Genomic DNA, 24905 nt, shown 5'->3' with positions numbered 1-24905 from the left:
GCCTGTTCTTCTTTTAACAAGAAAAAGCTTTATAAACAGCACGGGAGCCCTCGAAAGGGAACTAGAGAAAAAGAGATCCAAAGTCCTGTTGTCTGTAATCATTCTCAATTCATACCTTCCTTCCTGTATGTTTGCTCTCCCCCTCTAAAAACAAAATCAAACAAAGCATAGTAAAAATAAAAACAGTGCATCCGCGAGGCACAGCGGTGCAAGAGCAGAATCGCGGCAAATCGCCCAGTTCCCTTCCCTCTTAACTCTCCACTTCCGACCCCTCCTGGGTGGAGATTCATGCACCGACTCCCCAGAGCTTTAGGGTTATTTCTCTAATCATAGCTGTGTCTGTTTCGGTGACGTCACAGTCATGTTTCCTTCCTAGCAACACAATCTCTGGGCACGGTTTCTGGGTAAACTTGGAGACCCAAACGCCAGTTGTAGCTCGCGGTGGTGGAGCTCCCTGGGGCTGCACTGCCGGGGGCTGACCACCAGAGGGCAGTGCTCGCCCAGGGGCCTTGGGCGAGGGTGACGTCGCTCCCAGGTTCCAGGAAAGGGAGTCAGGTTCTACGCTGGCCGCGGTGGACGCGCGACAGGACTCTGTTGTTAAGGGACTGTTCGCCCTGAATGTGGTCATTTGGAGACTCGGAGTTTACTTTTCTCACAAATTTGACAGCGTATTTATGCCCTGTCCCAGGTGAGGCCGACCGCTCTTGCAGAGCGAGAGCAACCGCCAGGCGGAGATTCGGTTCCGGTGCGGTGACGATCCCGCCCTAGGGATCAAAACGACCCCACCCCAGGTGAGACCTGCCATCCTAACAACCCGCTTCTGGAAAAGCCTGGCTCCTGGACGGCCGACCCCACCCCAGGGTAACCCCGCCTCTGCACAGCCCCTGGAACAGCGCTGCATATGGACAGTCCCGCCCCTGGACAGACCCGCCTCTGGACAGACCCGCCTCTGAGTAGACCCGCCTCTGGACAGACCCGCCCCTGGACAGTCCCGCCCCTGGACAGACCCGCCTCTGGACAGACCCGCCCCAGGACAGACCCGCCTCTGGGTAGACCCGCCTCTGGACAGCCCCTGGAACAGCGCTGCATATGGACAGTCCCGCCCCTGGACAGATCCGCCTCTGGGTACACCCGCCTCTGAGTAGACCCGCCTCTGGACAGACCCGCCTCTGGACAGACCCGCCTCTGGGTAGACCCGCCTCTGGGTCGCCTGCCCCCAGGATAGCCCCGCCTCTAGATAGCCCCGCCTCTCTGGACAGACCCGCCTCTGGACAGACCCGCCTCTGGGTAGACCCGCCTATGGACAGACCCGCCCCAGGACAGACCCTTCTCTGGGTAGACCCGCCTCTAGACAGTCCCGCCTCTGGGTAGACCCGCCTCTAGACAGTCCCGCCTCTGGACAGTCCCGCCTCTGGACAGACCCGCCTCTGGACAGACCCGCCTCTGGACAGACCCGTCTCTGGACAGACCCGCCTCTGGGTAGACCCGCCTCTGGGTCGCCTGCCCCCAGGATAGCCCCGCCTCTAGATAGCCCCGCCTTTCTGGACAGACTCGCCTCTGGGTAGACCCGCCTCTGGACAGACCCGCCCCAGGACAGACCTACCTCTGGACAGACCCGCCTCTGGACAGTCCCGCCTCTGGACAGACCCGCCTCTGGGTAGACCTGCCCCTAGGAAGTCCCCGCCTCTGGACAGCCCGCCCCTGAAGCAGCCTCTCCGCTGGTTAGCCCCACATCTGGATAGCCCCACCTATGGGTAGACCCGCCTCTAGATAGCCCCGCCTCTGGACTGCCCAACTTCTGGAGAGCCCAGCCACGGGATGGCCCCGCCGCTGGACAGCTCCGCCTCTGGATAGGTCATTTCTGGACAGATACCCCTCTGGACAGTACCGCCTCTGAACAGCCCGCAAAAGGACAGCCTGCACTGCTAAAGGCTGACCATCAGAGGGCTCAATCTCTGGATGGCCCACCACCGGGACATCCCCGCCTCTGGACAGCCCCTCTCCCCCATCACAGACCACCTCTAGGATAGGCCCGCCTCTGGACGCCCCGCCTCTGGACAGCCTCCCTGCAGCACAGCCCGCCTCCAGGATAGCCTCGTCTCTGGATAATCACGCCTCAGGATAGCCCGCCTGAGACTGCCCCGCCTCTGGACAGCCCCCAACACAGCCCCGCCCCAGAACAGCCACGCCTTTGGACAGCCCTGCCCCGGGACAGCCCCACGTCGGAACAGATGGACCCTGGAACCGCCCTGGCCCAGGACAGCCCCGCCTCTGGAAAGCCCCACTGCGCCTCTGCTGCTGCAGCCTACCCCGACCTGGGCGAAGAAGTGTGAGTATTTCAGTCCAACTGTCTCCTAGAGTGCAGGCGGGTGGCCGAGCCGCTGGGGGACACGGGAAGGGTGCGCCCCAAGGAGCCAGAAGGAGCCGGACACTATTCCCAGTGGGTGAAATGTCTCTTCTCTTAGGTCTAGGTTTTTCCATATACTTTCATTAATCTACTGCTATTTGCCAGTTGTATCAAAATATATTTCAGTATTCTCTGAGCTTAAGACAAATGTGTGTGTGTTACCTGCGGTGCCCGGAGGGGCTTGCGCATGTGCAAGCACATTTTAAGTGGGTTTGCGTTCCAGGACCGATTACTCATCTGGGGTTTTGTGTTTTCCTGTCAGACGAGGGAGAAATGAAAGACTGCTTGTTTTCGCAGGTAGTTAACAGGATCTTGAACTCCAGTTTCTTGATCTCTCGCTGCTGTCCTTTCCCACTCCTAAACTCTAAGCTGAGATCACCCCATGCTCTCACTATCCTGGAAACAATACTATGAAAGAGGAGGTAGATGGGAAAGGGAGTGAGGGAGAGATTTCCACAGGAAATGCAGGGCACACTCAGGGATGCCAAACCTACTAGAGAATTTCTGAAAGGCAGTGACAAGGGGAAAAAAAAGTCTCATAAACAATGGAGTGCCAGACCTGGAGGCCTTAAAATCAAGGGTGAAACACAGCAAGCTTCACCTCGTGGGCAGTGGATGCCATGTGAGAGTTCTTATTGGACATTTTAAGGAAGAATATTATAGATTGGAATGCAACCTGGGGACTAGAACCAGGTTTAGTTCACACATGAATGTAAGCCAAAGGGCTTGACATTGGAGAAGATTGGCGGAAGGAACTGGTTGGAGACAGAGGGCTCAAGTTGTTTGACACCTGATTTAGGTTCTTTCCTCAAAGCAACACCTGATGCAAGGACTGGCCTGCTGGTGGTTTATTTGGGAAGAGAGCCCGGAAAGCCACAGTGACGAAATGGGGAAAATGATACCTGGAAGGAGGGAACCCAGTAAGGGCTTGTGGCTGAGCTCTTGCCACTGTTCAGAGGAGCTCAGTCCCTCTAGGGGCCATCTGAGGGGATGGTGTGAGATGCCCCTCAAAGACTCTGGGAATGTATCCATGGCTCCCTCCACTGGGTGAAGGTACCTAGAATGTCCATAACCACACGTGGGGTTAACCTGTGCATCTGAGTGCACAGGAAAGTCCCCATGGTGAGCCCCTAGGTGGGGTGAGGGAAACAGCAGGGACACCCAAAGCACCAACTGCATTGCCCATGTTGCTTGGGGAAACTAGAGAGGGCAGAAGCAGGATGAGCATTGAGTTTTCTCAGTGTTCACTGTGCATACCAGATGTGTGCACATCTTCAGAAACCGTCCTCCAAGGGATGTGATTCTCGTTTTACAGGTGGAAAACCAAGCCCAAATAACTTACCAGAAGGCGCTGCTCTGAAGGGAACAGTGTAATGAGTTCAGTGTTGAGCACACCAAATTATAAAGACCTCCAGAAACTCCAGAATACCAAACAGGGACCTCCCCAGGCAGATAAGATATAGCAACAGGCATTTCCAGCTCATATAGTCAAAGCTGTCCGAACCAATGCAGTTTCTGGCAAGTGATGTGGCTTTTCTGTCCAAGGAAATCAAAAGTAAGTCAATCAATGCACATCAACTTAACCCTGGCCTTGACCCGAGGGGCATAGGAAGGAGCTGGATCTGGTCCTCCCTGCCCTGGTTCTCCAGCTACCCTGGTGCTTCTCTCACTGATCAGGGGCCAGGCCTGTAATGCTCAGCCCCTGCCACCTTGTGGGTTTTTGCTTTAATACCACCTTCTCATCCGTGTCCTTCCTGCCATCCAATCTGAAATATCCTCCAGTCCCTCCATATCTCACTGTCATGCTTTACTTTCATGACAGGAATTATTTGATGCTGCTTTATATGTCTCTTTGCCTTCCTGTTTATTCATTGTCCTGTTTGGGGGTCATTTTCTGTTTTATCCCTGGATTTACTCCTAGTGTGAGAACATGTGTGGCCCACAGTGGGGAACCAGTACAAATTGCCAGGTGCATGAATTTAGTTCTTTGCTTCACTCCTTCCTCCATCTGTTCTGACCAACCTGAGACTTTGCTTTTCTCTGCAGCAGCTGGTAGAACCATGGCACCAACTCCTGATGCTGCTTTCGAGACCCTCATGAATGGAGTGACCAGCTGGGATATCCCCAAAGGCCCCATCCCCAGTGAGCTCCTTCTTATTGGAGAGGCCGCCTTCCCAGTGATGGTGAATGACAGGGGCCAGGTTCTCATCGCTGCCTCCTCCTATGGCCAAGGCCGCCTCGTGGTCATGTCCCATGAAGGCTACTTGTTACATGCGGGCTTGGCTCCCTTTCTCCTCAATGCAGTGGGCTGGCTCCGTTCCTCCCCTGGGGCTCCCATTGGAGTGCACCCATCCCTGGCATCACTAGTAAACCTCCTGAAGGGCTCCGGGGTTGAGGCCCAGATTGAGCCAGAGCCTAGAGAGGCCCTGGGTGTTTACTGCACCAGTGCCTACAATAATGGCTTGACCGAGAGGCTGGTCCAGTTTGTGAAACAGGGAGGGGGCTTGCTGATCGGGGGCCAGGCCTGGTATTGGGCCAGTCAGCATGGCCGTGACAAGGTGCTGTCCAGCTTCCCCGGGAACCAGGTGACTAGCATGGCTGGAGTATACTTCACTGACATCCATGGGGACAGAAGCCACTTCAAGGTCTCCAAGAAGGTGCCCAAGATCCCGCTGCATGTCGGGTGAGTGTGTCTTCCCTAGTTAAGGGATGTAATCATGCTTAACAATAGGCTCGATATCCTCACCTCCAGTGAGCTTCCATTTCAAGACCAGTGGTTTTCCACCTAGGTTTGGAACCACCACAAATCAAAAAGAGCACAGTCAAAATGCACCAAGACACAAGAGGGGTTGCTCCTCACCACCAGTCCCCCTATGACCAAAGCAGTACCCACTTAATAGAAAAGCTTGTCTTAGAGTCCCTCTCCATGTGCAGGGCCTGGCACATAGAGAGTGCTTATCAATTTCTCTTAAATCAAGGAATCAGCTGTGGTTTGCAGAGCTCTTTATTATGGGCCAGGCCTCATTCTTTTTTTTTTAATTTTTATTTATTTATTTATTTTTTTAATTACATGACAGCAGAATGCACAACAATTCTTATTACACATATATACCACAATTTTTCATATCTCTGTATATAAAGTTAGGATGACACCCAGTTTGTTTCTTCATACATGTACTTTGGATAATGATGTCCGTCACATGTATAGTAGAGGTCTAGCAGAGATCCAAACAGTCAAACCATGCTGTTATGAAGCTTTATTCCACTGAAGAACTGGACAATTAGGGAACCAAATAGAAAGTTCCCTATCAGCTTTTTATAAGAACCACAAGGTAAAATAAAGTTGGGGGCTGGGATTATGACTTAGTGGTAGAGTGCTCGCCTAGCACAGGTGGGACCCGGGTTTGATTCTCAGCACCACATAAAAAAAATAAAAGGCATTGTGTTGTGTCCATCTACAAAAGAGATATGTTCTCTCTCTCTCTCTCTCTCTCTCTCTCTCTCTCTCTCTCTCTCTCTCTCAAAATAAATAAATAAATAAATAAATAAAGTTGGAGCACAGAGCTAGCCTGATGTGACAAGGAGGTGAGTACAGGCTATTATTATCTGGAGTCTATGGGGAATGCAAATGAGTCAGCTAAGCCAGGGTTTGATGGTACCTAATCAGAAGGAGGGAGTGTAAGGAGCAAGGGTAAAAACCTAATCCTAAGCTAGTTTGGTGCATTCCAGGAAGATCAAGGGAGCCAGAATGATTGGAGCTGAGTGAATAGAGGCTGGATCAACAGGAGGTGAGGCTATCTGAGAACTGATTGTCCACAGCTAGAACCACAGATGTTCCTAGGGTGATGGAGAGGCAGCTTGGAATTCATATGGAGGAATGATTTGATGTGACTGTTATTTCCAAAGGAACCCTCTTCCTGAATGTTCACAGACTATAGGAAGCAAAGGTTGAAGTAGGAGATGGATCAAGGGGCCCCTGAAACAGACGCTGTGAGAGGTGGTGGAGACCAGTTAGGTTGTAGCAGTTAAACTACTGGGAAGTGGTTCATTTGTTGGGTACATTTCAAAGGTAAGACACAGAAGTCTTGGCAGGTGGACTGAATAAGGAGAAAGAGGGTTAAAGAGCAATTGAAATGTCTGGCCAGAGTGACTTAGAGGCAGGTATTGCCAAATGGGACATTTCAAGAAGAGGAGATTGGGTATTTGATTTTGGATATTTTGTGTTCAAGATATTAGAGACTGTGTTTTTCCATGTACAACAAAAGTCTGACTACAGTGAATTAACCATAAAGGAGTATTTTTCTCATGCCACGTGAAGTCTATGGAGGTGGGTAGTCCAGACCTGTGTCAGAGCCTCTCCCGTGTCTCCCGTTCGTTCGTTCTCTCTCTGTCTCTCCCGACTCCTGTCATGGAGTGTTGCTTTTATCCTGATAGGCACAAGATGGCCAGTACTCACTCAGTCACTGGAATTACACCCAAACAATAATAAGCCAGACTGGGTGTACCTGCTTGGCCTGTCTTCTTTAGAAAATCCTATTTTCTGGAAGCCCTGACCATTTATTGTCCTGCCCAAGGAGGGATCAGATAACAGCACTGAGGTGTGAGCTGACTGAGAAATTAAAAGTCTGAAATAATTAGTAAGACATAAAATACAAAAAAAAAAAAAAAACACACACACAGGAAAACAGTTTCACAGTGGGGCCTGATGAGTGGATTGGACCTGATGGGTCGGATCTCTAACAAAGGAAAGAAGCGACCCCGTCCATGCTTTATTTATAGTGAAACACATCGAAGGGGGATTTATTGTGAGAAAATTTTGCAAGATAAACAGGAAGCCAGAGGCTGTGGGGACTGGCCTGATTGGAGACCTGTCACTTGTGCAGTGTTCTTCCTTCTCCAGGCAGCTGGCATGGCTTTCACTCCAGGGCGGCAGGCATCTGAACTCAAAGCTATGGGAACCCATAGGTTTCAAGTTAGCATGGACTTTGCCCGTTAACACAGCAAGTGGCCCTGTCTTTCAGCACCTTTGCACTGAGAGAAACCCCACAGGGGAATCTAGCTGTCCAAGGCTGTGGAGTTCAAAGCAATGGTTCATTTGTCCCTTGGATAATTTATGTTCTAGTGGCCCAAACTAGATCTTGTGGCCAACAATAGATCACCTGACCAGCCATAGCTACTAAGGATACTGAGGCTTTGAATACGTTTAAATGGCATCCCTTAAATAATCAAGATTTTGCTACTAAGAAGAGATGTATTAATATTGCATTCGGAACTAGCAGTGTCCTGGAGTCTCAGCCCCAGCCCGGCCACCCTGGGAATTTGTTTCCTTCTGGGTGGGGGGGGGAATGGGGTGGGGAAGTGATGGGATTACCAGGGACATTAGAGTGGATTTGATTTGCTTCAACTTGTTGTTGATTCTAACAAGAAGAAAGAAACAAATTAAATCAGATCAGCATAATTCCTCTTAATTGCTCTAAGGGACTCTCCTTTTCAAAAAACTAATCCTGTTTCTCTTCATCTTCACTACATTATATATCTCTTCTTACTGGATCTGTGGTATGTTTGTGAACTTTTTAAGTTCTTCACTCTGGCAAACTTCAAACAGAGTCAAAAGTACAGAACAGTGCACTGAATCCCATTACCCAACCCCAACAATAGTCTACTCAGTGTCAAGGTCATTTTATCTACAGCCCCACCTCTGTCCACCTCATGTTACCTTGAAGCAAACAGGAGATATGTATCACACTATCTGTATTTCACTATGTATCTAAAAGGAAATGAATTCTGACAAACATGACCATAAGGCACCATTATGAAACCTGAAAGAACAGTCCCTTAATGTCACCATTCATTTCAAAATGTGTTAGCGTTGGTATTAAAATAAAGCCCAAATATTTTGATTCCTTGATAGAACTTTAATGTTTCTTACAAAACTATGACTTTCCTTTCCAACTTTTAATTTTTTTTTTTAAGACACCAGGTAGTCTGTCCTCGACAGTTTCCTTCAGTCTGAATTTTACTGATAGCATCTCTGTGGTGGTGTTTGATATATCCCCTTTCCCTCTCCATTCCTACAAATTAGAGGTGAGCTCCAAATTCCACAGGAGGATTGACAAAGCCTAAGGCCCAGTTCCCTATTTTTGGAAATAATGGGTTTGGTTTTTAAACAGAGCCATGTCCATTCATTTCCAAATTATCTGTGGTTGCTTTCAAGCTACAGTGGCCAACTTGAGTCATTGTAGCAGAGAGCTCATGTCCCCAGAAACCTAAAGTATTTCTCTGGCCCTTTAAGAAGAAGTCCCCCTCACACCCAGCTCCTGATGCAGAGGCTGAGCCCTTGTCGTGGCCTGACCCTCTGTAGCTGGCACGTGTACATCCACTGGGTGGAACATGATGTATGGTTTTTCTCCCTCACTGTTATGTTAGCAGTCATTAGTGATCCTTGCTTAGACTTAGTTCATTAGGGATAATAAAGTGGTGACTTCAAACTTCTAGTATTCCCTTTGTGTAATATTCAGAATAGTTCTATAGATCAAACAAATTCATTAATAATTCGCTTACCCTGAGCTGTAGTTTGCCTAGGAAAGGTAAGGTAACTGCCTAATTATTATGCTTTCTCATTTTGAAACTAGTTGTCAGAATATCAAATTGACTCCCTCATATCTTTCAAAGGTCACCAATGTGTTTTGTTTCCTACCATGTTGCAATTGTGTCTGAAGCACAATGTGTTTCATTTCTTACATTGATTGATGCTAAAATTGTCCTATGTCTGGTCACAGTGAGGCAATTCAAATGAACTCCTGAGTGGTCTTGACCCAGCCTTAATAAACTTTCTTGCTTTTTAGTATAATGAGGTTCCGGTCTTGTCTTACGCATTTCTTTGTCTAGGCCCAGGATCAAACATTTCTCTGGACATCCTTGTTTCTTTGAGTGGGAAACGGTATTTAGAAACCGCAATCTAGATTGTAGGGATGTTCATTGCTACTGAGTCCATCATTGTTTCTAAGAAATTTTTTTAAGGTAAATACATCAAGTGCTCATATGGATACTTCTCATTCTAATTCTCATTCTACTTCTCATTCTAAAGGATTTTTTATTATTTCAGCAATATTGTTTTTGTTTCCCCCCTTTTTTTCTCCATAGTGACAAATCCCACTTCTCTAATACCAACATGATGATACATTTGCTTTATCCCACAATATAGTTACAACATTTGAATAACACTAACAATGATTTGAATAACACTACTGCTACTATTAATATGATTACAGAGATTATTTTCAGTGCTTTTTGCCTTATGTTATATTGTATTAGGTATATATAAAGTCAAATTACCATCCTTTAAAGTCCCTTAGAATAGTCCTTCTCTTTGTGGTTATACTACTAGATGGATATAAACATCAATTCATTTGTCTATTTTTCTTTTTGAAATTGTTTTTGTAATTTGTATTATAAATATCGAAAATAATTATGGATCCAAAAAATATCTTGATTTTCTGTCCCTGTATTCTGTCCCTGTCCCCTTCATACAATTCTCTTCTTCCCATTCTCTCCAATTTTATGGATGAATACTTCATTATTTTTTACTTATAAGCACACACATTAACACACTACCCTTTTTTGGATAAGATAATAACATGCTCTGTACCTTTTCCTCCACCTTACTTTTTCAATCAACATTATTGCGTGGATTGGCTCTGTAATAGTATATAGAAATACACCAAATATTCTACTATACTACACTGTATGGATATAATATTGTTTCTTCCTAAATTCCTTATTGGCAGACATTTTTCAGTATGTTTTTCATTTTTCCAGGTTTCTTTTTTGTTATTACAAATATACTGCAATGAATACTCTGTGGATAAATCTTCATGTTTTTGCCACATCACTGGAAATGGGATTGCTGAGTGACACGGGAAGAGCATGTGTAATTTGCTGGGCGTTGCCAGTTCCCCTTGTTGCAGGTTGGGTTTCTAGGAGGCCAACTCAGACACAAGAGATGAGGGTGCAGAAAGTTTATTAGGGAATGCTTTCAGTAGAGGAGGTGGAGGAAAGAAAAAGATTGGGCAGGAGGAAAAGGGGGGCTGTGAGGCTAATTTTTCTGAACACATGTTGATATTTTTACTATTAAGTAAGCACTAGAAGAGACACAAGTGTCTATAATAGATTCTTTAATAATGTATGGTATATCCTACAGTTACAGCATATGTTTGAACACATAATATTGTGTTCAAAACCTCTTAAAAGAAAAGGAAAATATTCATGATTCAGTAGGCAAAATTAAGATATGAATCTCTGTTAAATTTGGTGACAAATTCATTAAAACATTGTATATATAGGTTACAAAACAAAACACTTGAAGAAAATATAATAAAATATGGACACATGCTTGATGGTAATAAGTTGAAAATGATTATTTCAAACATTTTTGTTCTCCCCAAATTTTATAAATTGAAAAGCAGACATTTTTTTACATTACTTCTTTGCCTTCCTACAACTTTCAAACTATAGGAAAATGCTCTCCAGGTCACATTAGGATATCTTTCTTTGACCCAATATCATTTGTGTTGCTTTCATTGTTTGTGCAACAAAAAGAAAACAGAAATGAATTTTCACAACACTCCAGTTTTCCCTGCTTTCTAGCACCTGGCATCCATTCTTTCATTCCTGTAAAATATATGACTGTCTGTGACATCCACACACTCTTCTGGGCACTGGGAGTGTTTAATTTAGGTCTGTACTCATGTGACCGACAGAAGTGTGGTGACTGCTCAGGTGACAGTGTATGAAACTAATTTTCCACATTGCTGGTTTTTGTTATTTGTTAATTATTTTATTTAAAAAAACCCAATATGACATTAAAGGAACTGAACATTCTAAATCATCTATCTTTATGTATCATTTTAACTAGTTATGATTACATACTTGTACTTTATATTCTGTTTAAGAACAATTTTGCTTTTACAAATAATCTTTTTAATGAGAATTTTTAGTTATAACATAAGTTACACCAACTTATATAACTATTTCCTTTTTGTGGAATATTTATGTATTTTCAGTGGGTGCTATTTTAAGGGAAGAAGGCTATAAATGATGCACTCATCCCTATACATCCTTAAAGTATTTAGATCTCTTTCTTTTATCATTTGGATTTGTGGTGTCCCACAAACTCTCCTGTGTTTTGTGCAAGAATGTTCATGGTTGAAATTATTAGATTTTGAGAGCTGTAATCTAGTGAATGGTTAATCCATTTCATGGACTAATAATTTGAATGGAGTCGCTAGGTGGTGACCATAGGCAGGTAGGATGTGGCTGGAGAAAGTAGGTCCCTGGGGGTGTTCCTTGGGGGTTGATATTTCCCTGGTGCCTTTCTTGCTCACTCTGCTTTCTGGCTACCAGGAGCTGAGAAGCTTATCTCTACCACACCCTTCCGCCATGTTGTTCTGCCCTTACCGCAGGCCCAGAACAATGGAGTCACCAATCCATGGAAGGAACATCTTTAACTATGAGCCAAAGTAAACTTTACCTCATTTAAACAGTTCTTGTCAGATATTTTGGTTACAGCCACAAAAAGCTAGCCAACATATTGCCTTAATTCAAAAACCCAATAGATAACATTAGATTTCCTGTTTAATAAGGTATCACGATATTTGGAATAGAGTTATTCAAAAGAAAGAAATATAGACAGACCAGTGGTAGTTCAATATCAAGGAAATCGGTTTGTGAATTCCTCTTCCTATTTTGGATGCTCTCTCAGATTTTTAAAGAAGAATTTATTCTGCTTATTCAGTTTCAACTCAAATACCCTCCTCAGAGGAATCTCCACCAACAGCCCAATTAAAACGAGGACAATCTTTCCAATTTTTCTTGCCCACATTTCTCCATTTATTCCCTAGAATTTCATTCTCACAAGCTGTAAGTACTTCACCTGTTCACTTGCTAGTGCCTGTCTAGCCAACCGAAATATATAGTTCCTGCTATGCATAGAACTTGCCGGTTGTATTCATTGCTTTATTCTCACTGCTTGGTGGGTGAAGCAATAGAGATGAACATATATTTGCAAATAAATTAGTGAAAATATATGAATGATTGCATATCCCAAACCACTATAACAGAAAGAGCGGCCTGTTGTCCTAGCATTAGCCCTGAATTAATTAACTCTGGGTTGTGGCATGTGGTGCCACAGGGCTGAGTTTCAAACAACATCAGGAGCTGACCAATGGAGCAGGACTCTAAACTCCCAAACTGTTCCTATTTCTCCCCCATAAGGAAGTCTCTATGGAGGTTTTTAGTGGACTTTTCTGCCAGTAATCTTGGTCATAGGCCTCTGGACTGACCCAGCAGGTTCCTTAACTTCAAATCCATCTTGAAAGGCACTGAACTCCTTAAGGGAGTTGTTCTCTGCACACCCCAGCTTTGTCTACCAAGGGCAGGGACCAACTAGAGATCCTCTCCCATCTTATCCCCAAGGGCATGACCTGTTTGCATAACTGAGGCAAACCGTGGAGTGAGTTGACTTTCATTTTCACAGGCAGATACTGGCTGCTTTGACCCCAAGACAGGGGTGGAGGGTGGTGGGGAAGTTAGCCTCATATCATCAACAGCTCTTATGCTCACGCGTGGTGTAATCTACTTCGTCTACAGCATATTGGAAGCTGCTCGTTTAAAAGTAAATGTGTATGAACCTCTTGAAAATTATATAGTATCTACCCTCACTAAGTCCTAATTCAGTAGGGAGGTCTTTGTCCAAGGATTTCCAGGTTAAGAGAAGCACGGTTCTGTTTTCATAGTTCTGTTTTCAATGTGATTCATAAACATAGAGAGCTCCCAGGTAGAGATTGTGTGAGATGAGGCGCATTCGGTCCACCAAGTCTGATAAATCAATGAAAAATACATAGAACATAGAAGGTTTTTATGTTGATGCTATGCTTGGCTAAGCCCTGGCCAAGGACTGTATTAGTTTCCTAGGGCTGCTATATGTGACAAAGAACCAGTGGCTTAACTCTAGAAATGTGTCCTGTCATAGGTTCTGGAAACAGAAACCCAAGGACCTGGCTTCACCAGGGTTGGTCCCTTCCGAGTGCCTTGAGGAAGAATCTATTCCATGATTCCCTCCCAGCATGTGATGTGGGGCTGGAAGTCTTTGGCCTTTCTGGGTTCTTGGGAGCACCACTCTCATCTCTGCCTTCGTCTTCACAGTGTTTTCCTTAGTGCCTGTTTGTACCCAGGTCTTCCTCTTTAAAAGAACACTAGTTATATTGTATTAGGGACCCACTCTATTTTGCTGTGACTTTATCCTAACTTTACTATGATCCTGTTTCCAGTAAGTTCTCATTCTGAGGTACTGGGAGAGGGGGGGGGTTAGGGTTTCAACCAATGAATTTGGAGAGAACTGGGGGGTTTGGGTTTCAACCAATGAATTGAACCCATAGCAATAGAATTAAGGTCTCTGTTTATCATGTGTAAACTTCCTAATCATCAGGTAAATGTTCCTTATGTATTTATGTACGCTAAATAATCACTAGCCCATTAAAGATTTACTGTGTATTAGGGACTACCTTAGCCAAATTACAAGTGTTTATTTAATATTCTCAGGAGTAAATGAGTCAATGGAGACTCTGACAGTACTTTTCATGGGGCTGTTCTGCCAAGAGAGGATGCAGGATCACACCCTAACCTGTCAAAATCCAGAGCCCAAGCTGGGACCCTCTCACTGGATAATAGTGGCTGGGTGTGTTTCCAACCCAAGGGTGTGAACCTCTGGGTGATTAATGTTTAACTGCTGCTTGCCATGTTGGGAGTTTTCTACCATTTGTTGAGATTTGCAGGGGCCTGTCAGGAGCCAAAAGAACTCTTGGAGTAGAATGTTTTATTATCAAGTCTTGTAGCTCAGTGTCATTACCCCCCAAATTAGAATTGAGTCTGATGGGGAGGGAGGCAGGAGCAAAACTGATGCCTGTATCCTTACAACATCTGCATGATTAAAAATGTAATAACAAAAGTAAGATATGATCCTTTATATTTTCATGCTGAAAAGAAATTAAGGATAAACTATCTGTACAAGAAGTATTTTTAAAAGTAATGTTTTGCTTTTTAAATGAGTAAAATATTTCCTTTAAAAATGACATTTGATTTTATTATGAAATTGATGTATTGATTTTTTAAAAAATCAAGACAACAAAGTTTTTAAAGATGATTAAGATGACTTATAACCCACTAGGCAAGATGACCACTGAAGATGTTTGATAACTATCATTTGGATACCATTTCTATGTCTGTTTTATGGTTTTTAGTATTGTTTTTTCAGGAGTTTACTTATTTAGTGAATAGTATCCTGGAATCTAGTTTTTACTTCCCATTAAGCCAATATCATCTAAAATATTTTAATTATCATTCAGTCTGCTGTGTTTGGTTAACCATAATATATTGAACCAATCTCCTATGGTTTGACATTTACTGTATATACAAATTCATTTTAAAGAAAAAACTCTTGAAATACAAAACTTCTTTGAATTCATTACATTTGACCACATTTAGTAAAAAGTCATGAATACTACCATCAGATTTAAATAGACTTCTTAAATGAATGTTTATATAAATCAAACCTCCGAGGTGTTCCAATCTCCACTTAGTCTCATGGAGAGAGCAATTTGTTGTGTTGTATAGCTCTGCTTTGCAGAAAATAAGCCCTAGGAAATTCATAAGTAGGACTGCCTTCTCTAAACAGACTAGTTTTCCAAACTTTTTATATGTCTAATAATTTTAAAAAATATGAAATTCAAGTCAGAATATTTAATACTTTAGCCAACAAAATTGGAAGAATTCCCAGGTTTTTTATTTGGAGAATGTGGATCTTCAGATGTGCAAATAAGGCCACCATCTCCCTCTCCACTGTTTCATCAATGACAACAACAACTGAAACAAGCACCAGCATTTTATGTGTCACTAAGGAAGAACAAACACTGCCAATTAAGCAGTGATATGCCATCAGTTGTAACAAGTGAAAGAGTATGTCTAGAAATTGATGGAACAAATTGTATTCCATGCTAACATCCTCAATGCTGTTGGTAAGAAGGAGAATCTGAAGGAGCCATGTTCTCTTTCTCTGTTTAGGGAGCTCTTGTTGGTGGTTCTTTAACAGACTGTGTCCCTCTGTCTCCCATGTCTCTCCCAGGTGTGGGCAGCAGCTTAGGCAGGACCAGCAGCAGCTCCTGGAAGGGATCTCGGAGCTGGACATCCAGACAGGGGGAGTCCCCTCACAGCTATTGGTGCACGGGGCCTTGGCCTTCCCTCTGGGGCTGGATGCCTCCCTCAACTGCTTCCTGGCAGCTGCCCACTATGGCCGTGGCCGGGTGGTTGTGGCTGCCCATGAGGGCATGCTCTGCACTCCCAAGATGGAGCTTTTTCTGCTCAATGCTGTGCGCTGGCTGGCCAGAGACCAGAAGGGCAAAATTGGGGTGAACCCAAGTCTAAAAGATCTGCATGCCCTACTATTGAAGCACAGCCTGCAGTGCAGGTTGGAGTCCCATCTGACCAGTGACTTATGTGTGTACTGCTGCAAGGCTTACAGTGACAAAGAGGCCAAGGAGCTCCAGGAGTTTGTGGCCGAGGGTGGGGGACTGCTGATCGGAGGTCAGGCCTGGTGGTGGGCCTCCCAGAACCCAGGCCGCTCTGCCTTGGCTGCTTTCCCTGGCAATGTCATCCTCAACTGCTTTGGCCTCAGTATCCTGCCTCGGACTCTCAGCCCAGGCTGTTTCCCTGTCCCCACTCCTGAGATGAGGAGCTACCACTTCCGTAAGGCAATGTCCGAGTTCCGGACTGTGTTGAACCACGGTACTGAGAACCTGGAAAAGAGCCACTTGGCAAAGCTGGGAGTAGATGGGGCAGCCTTCCTCCAGATTCCTGCCCAGGGGGTTCCTACTTATGCCTCCTTACACCGGCTCCTGAGGAAGACGCTGCAACAGGCAGGCCTCCCAGCTGTGAGCAAGGAAAAGCCGGTGGCCCGTGACTCCTGTGAGGCCACCATGCTCTGTCTGGCCACAGAGTTGGCACACTCTGGGACCGACTGCTCCCAACTGGCTCAGGGCCTCGGCACACAGACCTGCCCCTCCAGGATGCAGGCTTCAGCAGACCCCATCACTGTGGAGATCAATGGGACTAACCCAGGTATGGCGTGGACAGAGAGGGCCAGGGCATCCTAGACCAGGGGGCAGGTGGGCTGGGCTCACTTCACGGGACCTTGCAGGTCCTGAACCTCAGGAAAGCTGGCTCTGTGCTTTATCAGGTACTTGCAAGAAGACAGGAGTTAGGGGTTTCATTAAGCCTTGGGAGAGGTGAATCATCCTGGGAGAACTGGACCCATAGAGAGGCTGGGAGGCTGCAGGTAAAGTTGGAGTCCTGTGGAACAAACAACTCAGCCTCCTCTTTCACTTGTCAGGCCATGAGGACTCCTGGGTGAGCACCGGGCTCTACCTCCTGGAAGGACAAAATGCAGAAATCTCCCTGCCTGCGGCTGCAGCCTCTGCTGGCCTGAAGGTAGGGACCCCCACATCAGCACCTCCCCAATTGCCTCCTCCTCACCCTCTCTCTTGATTCAGTTCCCGGAACTGCACAGGGAAGGACTGTTTTGCCCCTCTTAGATTTCACAGATGAAACAGCCAGATTTCAGGGAGCCTACAGGAGTGACTGAGGTCCCTGCTGCTAATATCAAGTCTGGAGCTCACCACTCAGCCTTCTGCTTTCTACACGTGATTAACTTACTGGAAAACGAGCATGTGGAGGAGGAGAAGCACCTATATCACATTGCCACTCACCCATTTCCCAGATAATACAGGCCTCTCTCAATTTTACCTCTCTACCTTGACCACCAAAAGAATTGGCTTGATCCAGTCATCCACAAATATAGGCCCTACATTCCAAGTTTAAATTCTGCCTCTCATCTGAGTCACTTCCCACCACAGTGAGGGTCTCTTTTTTGTCAGTGTCCTCTCTGGAGTTCACTTCCATCAATCCTAAGAAAAGCAACCAAGGCGTCCAGACCAAGCAAGAAGCAGAGCTTTGCACAAAAAAGAGAGGAACGATCCTTTGCACCCCACCCCCAACCCCAGGCCAGATTTCTCCACTTCCAACTGAGCCTCCTCTCTGCTTCCAAGGGACAGAGTAGGATCCCAGGGTTCATTCCCGCATCAGAATCTCCATGCTGCTTAGGACCCTGCCTGGTCAGAGGACACCAAAAGCCCCTTCTCCACCCAGCCTTGGGGCTATGTCTGATGCCTCACATACTCAGGTCTGATGGAAATCTACTATGGAACCTGAAAAATTTATTATAAGTATCTTAGTTCCTATGGCTTTGGAGTGATAACAATTTCACAGGTTTCCATGCATCACTCATGGAAAAGGGAAGTCAGAGATTGGTGTCTAACAGCTTCTGTCCACACAGCCCCTTGGGCAGCCCCACACCTGTGTCATAGGAACTCTAGTTCCCCCTCACACATGGTGGACTTGCCTGTCCAGGTTCAGGTTGGCTGCCACACGGATGACCTGAGCAAGGCTAAGAAGCTCTCCCGAGCCCCTGTGGTGACTCACCAGTGCTGCATGGACAGGACCCAACGGTCAGTCTCCTGCCTCTGGGGTGGCCTCCTCTATGTCATCGTTCCCAAGGGCAGCCAACTTGGCCCTGTGTCTGTCACCATCAAGGGGGCTGTGCCTGCCCCGTACTACAAGCTGGGTAAGTGGGATGGGCATTTGGGGAAGAATGGTCGCTGTGGGTGCCATGGTGACTATGGGCAGGTTGCTGGAGGGGCGAGGGAGGAAGGTCAGGGGAGAGAAGGAGGGAGAACTATTAGAGGTAAACATGGAGACTGTAGATACCGCCCACCTGTGTGTCCACGGAGACTTCAGGGCAGAAACAGAGAGGGTCTGGAAGCTGGTCCTTCCCCTTCATGAAGGCTGTTGGCCTTCATGACAGTGGTTCATTATCTCAGTGTTTTTCTCCAGGAGTTCAAGTTGTATTTTTCACCTCCAAGGGAAGTTGGGGTGGAGGGTCGCAGGTACATGTTATGTGTTCCCAGGTAAGACATCCCTGGAGGAGTGGAGGAGCTGTGTCCAGGAGAACCCGGCTCCCTGGGGAGAGCTGGCCACAGACAACATCATCCTGACAGTGCCCACTGCAAACCTCCAGGCCCTGGGGGACCCCGCGCCTGCGCTCCACCTCTGGGATGAGATGATGCAGTCTGTATCCCGGCTGGCGGCCCAGCCTTTCCCTTTCCGCAGACCTGAGAGGATTGTGGCTGACGTGCAGATCTCAGCTGGTGAGTGTCCTGGGAGAAAGTGCCAGGTCAGTGGACATCATTTGTTTGTTATTTTGTCTCTAATCCCCAAGATGTGGAAAGTATAAATCGATTAGTAAACTAAAAGGGACGAACACATAAAAGACCCAGACCTTGATGGGGATGAAAAATGTTGACTTTTAAAAAAAGGGAAATGGACATCTTACAAGGTGAGATGACACAGATTGGTAGAACAACGTCAGAAACTTAGTGCTAGGAGTTCCCAGGTGTCGGTGAGGGTCATTTCAAGGAGAACATGCGCAATGATCTTTTTTTTTCAAACCTAAGTGAGAATTCACATGAAGAGGGGAAATGAGTGAAGGGGTTTGTATTACGTATTGAATGGTTTAGAGCAAAGAGGACCAGAAGGAGAAATTTTTAGACATTCTGTTTCCCACATGGAGAGAATTTATTTGGATTTCAATATTTTTAACTTTTAAAAAGGATGACACTACTTCTATCATAGAGTAAAAATCTGGACACCAGTTTTTTTTACACAGGGGAAGAAAAGCCGACACTGACTTAGCCTCCAGGATCTCCGATCCAGCCAGACACAGGACATGATGTTATATAGTTGCACAAAATATGAAGCATTGAGTTCTACCAAGGACAATTGTGTAAAATATATCCCTACTACTCAGGACCAGAGCTAGGAGAAGGGCAAAGCGGAGGGTGGGAGAGGCTGGGAAGGGGAGCACAGACTTTAGAAAAGCTATCTAATTCCCAACCAGCACCAGAAAGTTCCATCGTGTGCAGAAGTGAAGAGAGGAGGGTGGCGTGGACCTCACGGTCATGCTCCGTCTCTTTCTTCTATATTCCCAGGCTGGATGCACTCAGGGTACCCCATCATGTGCCACCTGGAGTCCGTGAAGGAGCTCATTGATGAGACAGTCATCAGAAGCACAGGTCTGTGGGGAGCCATCCACGAGCTGGGCCACAACCAGCAGCGACCTGGGTGGGAGTTCCCTCCCCACACCACCGAGGCCACCTGCAACCTCTGGTCAGTCTATGTGCATGAGACAGTCCTGGGGATCCCCAGGGCTCGGGCCCACCCTGCTCTGAACCCCGCAGAACGAGAGAAGAGAATCAAGGCACATGTGGGAAAGGGAGCCCCGCTGAGTGACTGGAATGTGTGGACAGCTCTGGAAACATATCTACAGGTACTGAGCAGAAATTCAGGGATTTGGAGCTTCCTGACTCCTCACTCTTAGAGCTTCCAGGCTCCCAGGAGTTCTCCGACTCCTCCTGACCCCACCCGTCCTGGACAGTGGTGCTTCTCAGGCTGTACCCTGTGCGGTGAGAGAGTGACCTCTGTTGTCACGCATAAGAGGAAAGGAAATGTATCCTGGCAGGGTCAGCAGCTGATTTATCTCCATTACACAGCATCTTGGTTAATAGCAGAAGCTCTGGGTTAGACTTTTCCTGAGACTGGATCACAGCTCTTCTACCCACGAGTTCTGTCCATGGTCCCCTAACAGATGTTCACCAAGGTGTTTGTTGTGCTGGTTTTCCTCTCCTCAGTTGTATGGGTCCAGTGAGTGTCCATCCCTTAGACAGCAGGGGCTCTTGACAGGGTACCTACCTGCATCACAAGGAGACTTTGGAGGAGAAAGAGATGCTAACAAGCTTCTCAGTCTTCCTTCACTCACTGGAGCCAAAATCATTTTTAAATATATAAATAACCAGTCAAATCCGTAGGAGAAGAGCAAAGTCACTGAGCAAATCTGTTTTCTATGGCATAAGCAGAGGTCCCTGTCCCCCATCCCCAAACCCTGCTTTTAGATTTGATGTTTTCAAGCTGTCAGAGCCACTGCCAATAACTGTCTGTCCCACTGATCTGTGCCCTCTAGTGGGATATGAGCTCTCCACCACTTTTTCCTGTCACAATGTCTGGCACACCATAGATACCTCACAAGTGTTATATGTTTAATCCTGTTGTATTGATTGATGCATCAATTAATAAGCCACAGGCAGGAGGACTGTCAGGCCAGTGCAGCAAGAACAGAGGAGCAATCATGAGGCCACAGGAGGGAGACTGTGAGAGAGGCCCCACTCGAGGGTCATCTGTCCTTGGACTTGTACACTCCAGATTCAGAGAATTCCCATCCATCAAATGGGGGTGGCACTGGGAAACTCCCAGATCCCTGCTAATTCCAAATTTCTGTCATCTTCACCCCTCTATAAAATAGGAGTCACTCTCATTTGGAGCCCCTTGCAAAATGCCTAAATATTTCCTTTTGTGTCCCAAAGACAGTGTTGCACACAGTACTATGGTACCTGGCGATAGTCACAGTCCCGAGGTGGCTGATTAAAAAATAAGGACGATCACCACGTCTGGAACGTGTTGGAGGTCACCCGCTTTTGGGGTCCCAGGCCTCCAACTGTGTAGGATGCAATAGTCTCCCTCATCTCAGTCTAGATCCATCTATCCTGATATGAAGACCTGGGACATTAAATTCTTTATCAAAAATAATGACAGTTACTGTAGCTTACTGAATATTCACCACTTTACACATACTAAGTTTCCCCTGAGCCCCTCCACTAGGTTCATGGGGTACAGTTTCTTGGCTGAGAAGCAGAATGGACTCACAGGCTGTGTTTCTGTGTGGGGGCAGAGTGGGGAGGGGAAGCCATAGGAGGGACACCGACAATGAAGGGGACCAATGGCTGTGAGATGGACCTGGCAGCCCCCGAGCTGCAGTTCCCTGGTGAACCTGACCCCACCTGCCCTTCTTTCTCTTCCAGCTCCAAGAGGCCTTCGGCTGGGAGCCCTTCACCCAGCTCTTTGCTGCGTACCAGACCTTCTCTGGCCTCCCCAAAGACAACGTGAGCAAGATGAATCTGTGGGTGAAGAAGTTCTCTGAAACAGTGCAGAAGAACCTGGTTCCTTTCTTTGAGGCCTGGGGCTGGCCTGTCCAGCGGGAAGTGGCTGATAGCCTGGCCTGCCTGCCCTGTTGGCAGGAAAACCCCATGAGCATATACAGTGGCACCAGGAGGTAAAGGGCATGTAGCAGCCAGGAGGGACACGAGGAACTGTCACTCCGCCAACCCCAGAACCACCGTGTGGCTGGAATCTCCCAGTGTCTTACAGAGGGTCCTGCTTCCCAGCCTGCCTTCCAGATGGTGGTCAAGGTCAGAAGCCAAAGCTGAACCAGCTTCCTCAGGAATGTACCTGTGTTTTTGTTTTTTCTGTTCTTTGGTTTTTTTTTCCTCCTATTTCCATGCTCAGCAGCAGCCTCACTTAACCATCAGCTCCAGCAGAGGGTTCCCCTTGCCATCCTGAGGCATCTATTTTCCACCAGTAGTTCCAAAGACCAGGGTTTCCCATGAGAACCTGATATCGTGCCTTCAAACCTGCTGTCCCCAACCAAGGCCCCAATTCTTTGTGCTTTGAGAAGCTTTCTAATAGCAAGAGAGACAGGTGGTGGCGTGCTGAGAGTTCTAAGCTGCTTGGTTCAATGCCTTCCTACTGGCTCCTACTGGATAATTGTGGCCATGTTTGTGCACAATCACATTCTGCAAATGTAGGGGTGGACTTTGCTTTCTTGCTGTCACACAGTGGTCTGTCAATCCAGTGTAGTGTGGACATTCCGAGCACTGAATCACACGTTGGTGTCGACCCCCCATGAGGTTAGCCTTCCGTTCTTGTAGAAAGACATTTAGAGAATATCAAAGTTGCTCCCCGACGTGGTCTCCGTAAGGATTATTGCTGTTATCTGAACCCAGCCTACACTTATTTCTCCCACCTCTGGATGGATTCTCAGGTATAACTAACCCAAAGAAAAATGGCGTCCACTCTAATAAATGGTACAGAGCTATTGGTGTTTGGTCTTCTGAGTTAGTTAATCTTATGATACTTTTTATTTTATACCAAAGACAAATGTCACATTAGCAATCTCTGCCACATTTCCTTTTGTTCTTAGCATAAAACAGGTCTCTGACTCCTCTGATTACCCAGGAATCAAGGCACTGTCTTGATGGTGAAGCCCACAGACATAGTTGTCTTCACTCTGAAACAAGATGCCCCGGGGATAGCAGAACAAATCCTCAGTTAACCCACAACCCAGCACCCGCAGAGCTTTCCTAAATGTCAGTCTGACCTATCCTAACTCTTTGGTTAGGAAGGCTTCTAATTAGAGATTTGCCTCCAGGATTAATGTGTGTTTGGTTTGCCTACCCATTTTCTCAAGCATGTTTTTGTTTGTTTCATAAATCATTTCATAAGCTCTGCTGAGAGTAGAGGAGAACTAACCCAGAGAAAGTCTCCTCTGAATCCCCTCAGCTCACTTCCTCAGGTCTAGGATACCTTCCCTGCATTTCCGTAGGGTCCTCTGCCCAGTGCTTTGCATATGAAAGGTGCTCATGAAAGACTTGTTAAGTGAAAGAACAGTAGTGGCCCCTGACACATGGCCAGTTGTGGTTTGGGTGTGAGGTGTCTCCCAAAATCTCACAGGTGAGAAAATGCAAAAAGGGTCAGAGAGGAAATAATTGGATTATGGGCCTCTTAACCCAATCAGTGAATTGATCCCCTGAGGGGGATTAACCGAGTGGTAACTGAGGTGGGTAGAATGTGGCTGGAGGAGGTGGGCACTGGGACATGGATTTGGAGTATATATTTTGAATCTGGCAAGTGGAGTGTCTCTCTGTGCTTCCTGATCATCATGAGAGACAGTTCCCTCTGCCAAACTCTTCCACCATGATGTTCGGCCTCACCTTGAGCCCCAAGGAATGGAGCCAGCTTTCCATGGACTGAGGCCTCTGAAACCATGAGTCTCCAAATTATCTTTTCTGCCTTTGAAATTGTTCTGGTCAGGTCTTTCAGTCACAACAGAAAATAAATAAACAAACAAACAAACAAATAAAAGCTGACTAAAACAACCAGTGAATGTGTCCCCAGCACTGTGTGAAGTGTTTCAATGCATGATCACATTATCCAACAGACCCTTGGGGTAGCTGCTATCATCATCCCCATTTCATGGATCAGAAAACTGACCCTTGGGAATGTTAAATAACTTCTCTGAAGCTCCAGAGGCAATAAGCAGAAGATTGTCTGAATCCCACAGCAGTGAAAAATTGTGAAATTTATCCTTCATGAAAGATTTACAGTTTATACAGAAATTTGTCTGGATAAATAGATGAAACGACGTTCCACAAAGTTCTGATCATTCTCACGTTCACTCTTAAATTTTGATTAACTATCATCTAACCTCCAGAAGATACAGTTGTCTGATTTTCTGCTTGCCTCAGCATGTGGTTAGTCTTCTCTCAGGTCATCCAGCTTTGCACAGAGAAGAGTTGAGACCCAGGCAATTCAACTCCAGAACCATTATTCTGGGAGGGATGTTAGGGTGGATGAATGGATGGATAATGCTGGGCTCAGAGGTTGCCTGAGTGACAAAGACAATACCCAACCTGTCCCTCCACCCTCTCTCTCGGAGGAGTCAGAGCCCTGTGTTTCCTTCTCTGTCTTACAGAGAGGAGGTTTTGACTCTCTTTTTAAGTTCATAGTCAATTGTTTCTTCAATATTCAACAGATTTTCCTGAATACATAAAAATTAATCAGCTGCTTATGGTAGAGATAATCCATGATTCCTGAGAGGTTTATTTCTATAATTTTACATTTCTAAGTATGGAAAAATTAGGAGAACAAGTAGATAGACACTGAATCTAGTTTGTCTAATTTGGGGGCTTATTCTTCTGCTTTTCCTTAAATCATATATTTTTGCCCAGTCACGATGGGTACAGGACTTAGGTATGTTTTGGTTTTCTCTCTCATAATTTATTACTTTGTTCAAAGCGCCATCAGTTTTCCTTTGGGATCACCGACCTCAATACCAAGAGTCCACTTGGTTTGGAAGGGTCGACCCACACCAGCAGCAGGAGTGGGCACAGATTCCAGGCCCACTGTAGTCATCCGCATCTTCTGACCTGGATTAGTCCAAGTGATGGACAGGTGGGAAAGGACTCCGTGTCAATTCTGATGGGTGTGCATATATTCTTAAGGTTTTCTTTTGGTCAGGCAGATCTTAGCCTAGAGGCTTGTCCATCTGGCCATGCCCTCATGCTTCATGCTCCCATACAGCCCGAGATTTCCCTCACACACCAGCCAGTGTGCGATTTCGCTTTCCCACTGCATAGAGACTTCAGAAGAGCAGGAATCAGATGTT

The 24905-nt window shown here is 46.2% G+C and overlaps 1 protein-coding gene across 5 annotated transcripts; it reads left to right on the top strand.

Moving 5' to 3' along the window:
• Nucleotides 1–506: 506 nt before the first annotated feature.
• Nucleotides 507–22556, top strand: Tcaf2 (TRPM8 channel associated factor 2). 5 transcript variants are annotated; one of them, XM_040291320.2, is made up of 9 exons: nt 509–2329; nt 4454–5090; nt 15585–16576; nt 16848–16945; nt 17924–18137; nt 18481–18720; nt 19561–19644; nt 19810–19898; nt 21484–22556. In XM_040291320.2, the coding sequence occupies exons 2-9, from the start codon at nt 4468–4470 to the stop codon at nt 21736–21738; spliced, it is 2595 nt and encodes an 864-aa protein (XP_040147254.2). In that variant the 5' UTR covers nt 509–2329; nt 4454–4467; the 3' UTR covers nt 21739–22556. The 5 variants fall into 5 exon arrangements, with proteins under 5 accessions (XP_040147255.2, XP_040147254.2, XP_040147253.2 ...); XM_040291321.2 differs by lacking the exon at nt 19810–19898 and having other exon boundaries at nt 507–2329; nt 21484–21735; XM_040291319.2 differs by having other exon boundaries at nt 4457–5090; nt 19561–19898.
• The last annotated feature ends 2349 nt before the right edge of the window (nt 22557–24905 follow it).

The sequence above is a fragment of the Ictidomys tridecemlineatus genome, chromosome 2, assembly GCF_052094955.1.
Source record: "Ictidomys tridecemlineatus isolate mIctTri1 chromosome 2, mIctTri1.hap1, whole genome shotgun sequence".
Classification (NCBI taxonomy): Eukaryota; Metazoa; Chordata; class Mammalia; order Rodentia; family Sciuridae; genus Ictidomys; species Ictidomys tridecemlineatus.
The sequence above is the reverse complement of the archived record's forward strand: the minus strand, read 5'-3'. Positions and strand labels throughout refer to the sequence as shown.

Excerpts from the sequence above, each read along its gene's own strand:
- Tcaf2 (XM_040291319.2), top strand. The coding sequence starts at position 4,468 with ATGGCACCAACTCCTGATGCTGCTTTCGAGACCCTCATGAATGGAGTG. Across the intron at positions 5,091-15,584 it reads AAGATCCCGCTGCATGTCGG|GTGTGGGCAGCAGCTTAGGC; the intron begins GTGAGTGTGTCT and ends TGTCTCTCCCAG. Across the intron at positions 19,899-21,483 it reads CTCTGGAAACATATCTACAG|CTCCAAGAGGCCTTCGGCTG; the intron begins GTACTGAGCAGA and ends TTTCTCTTCCAG.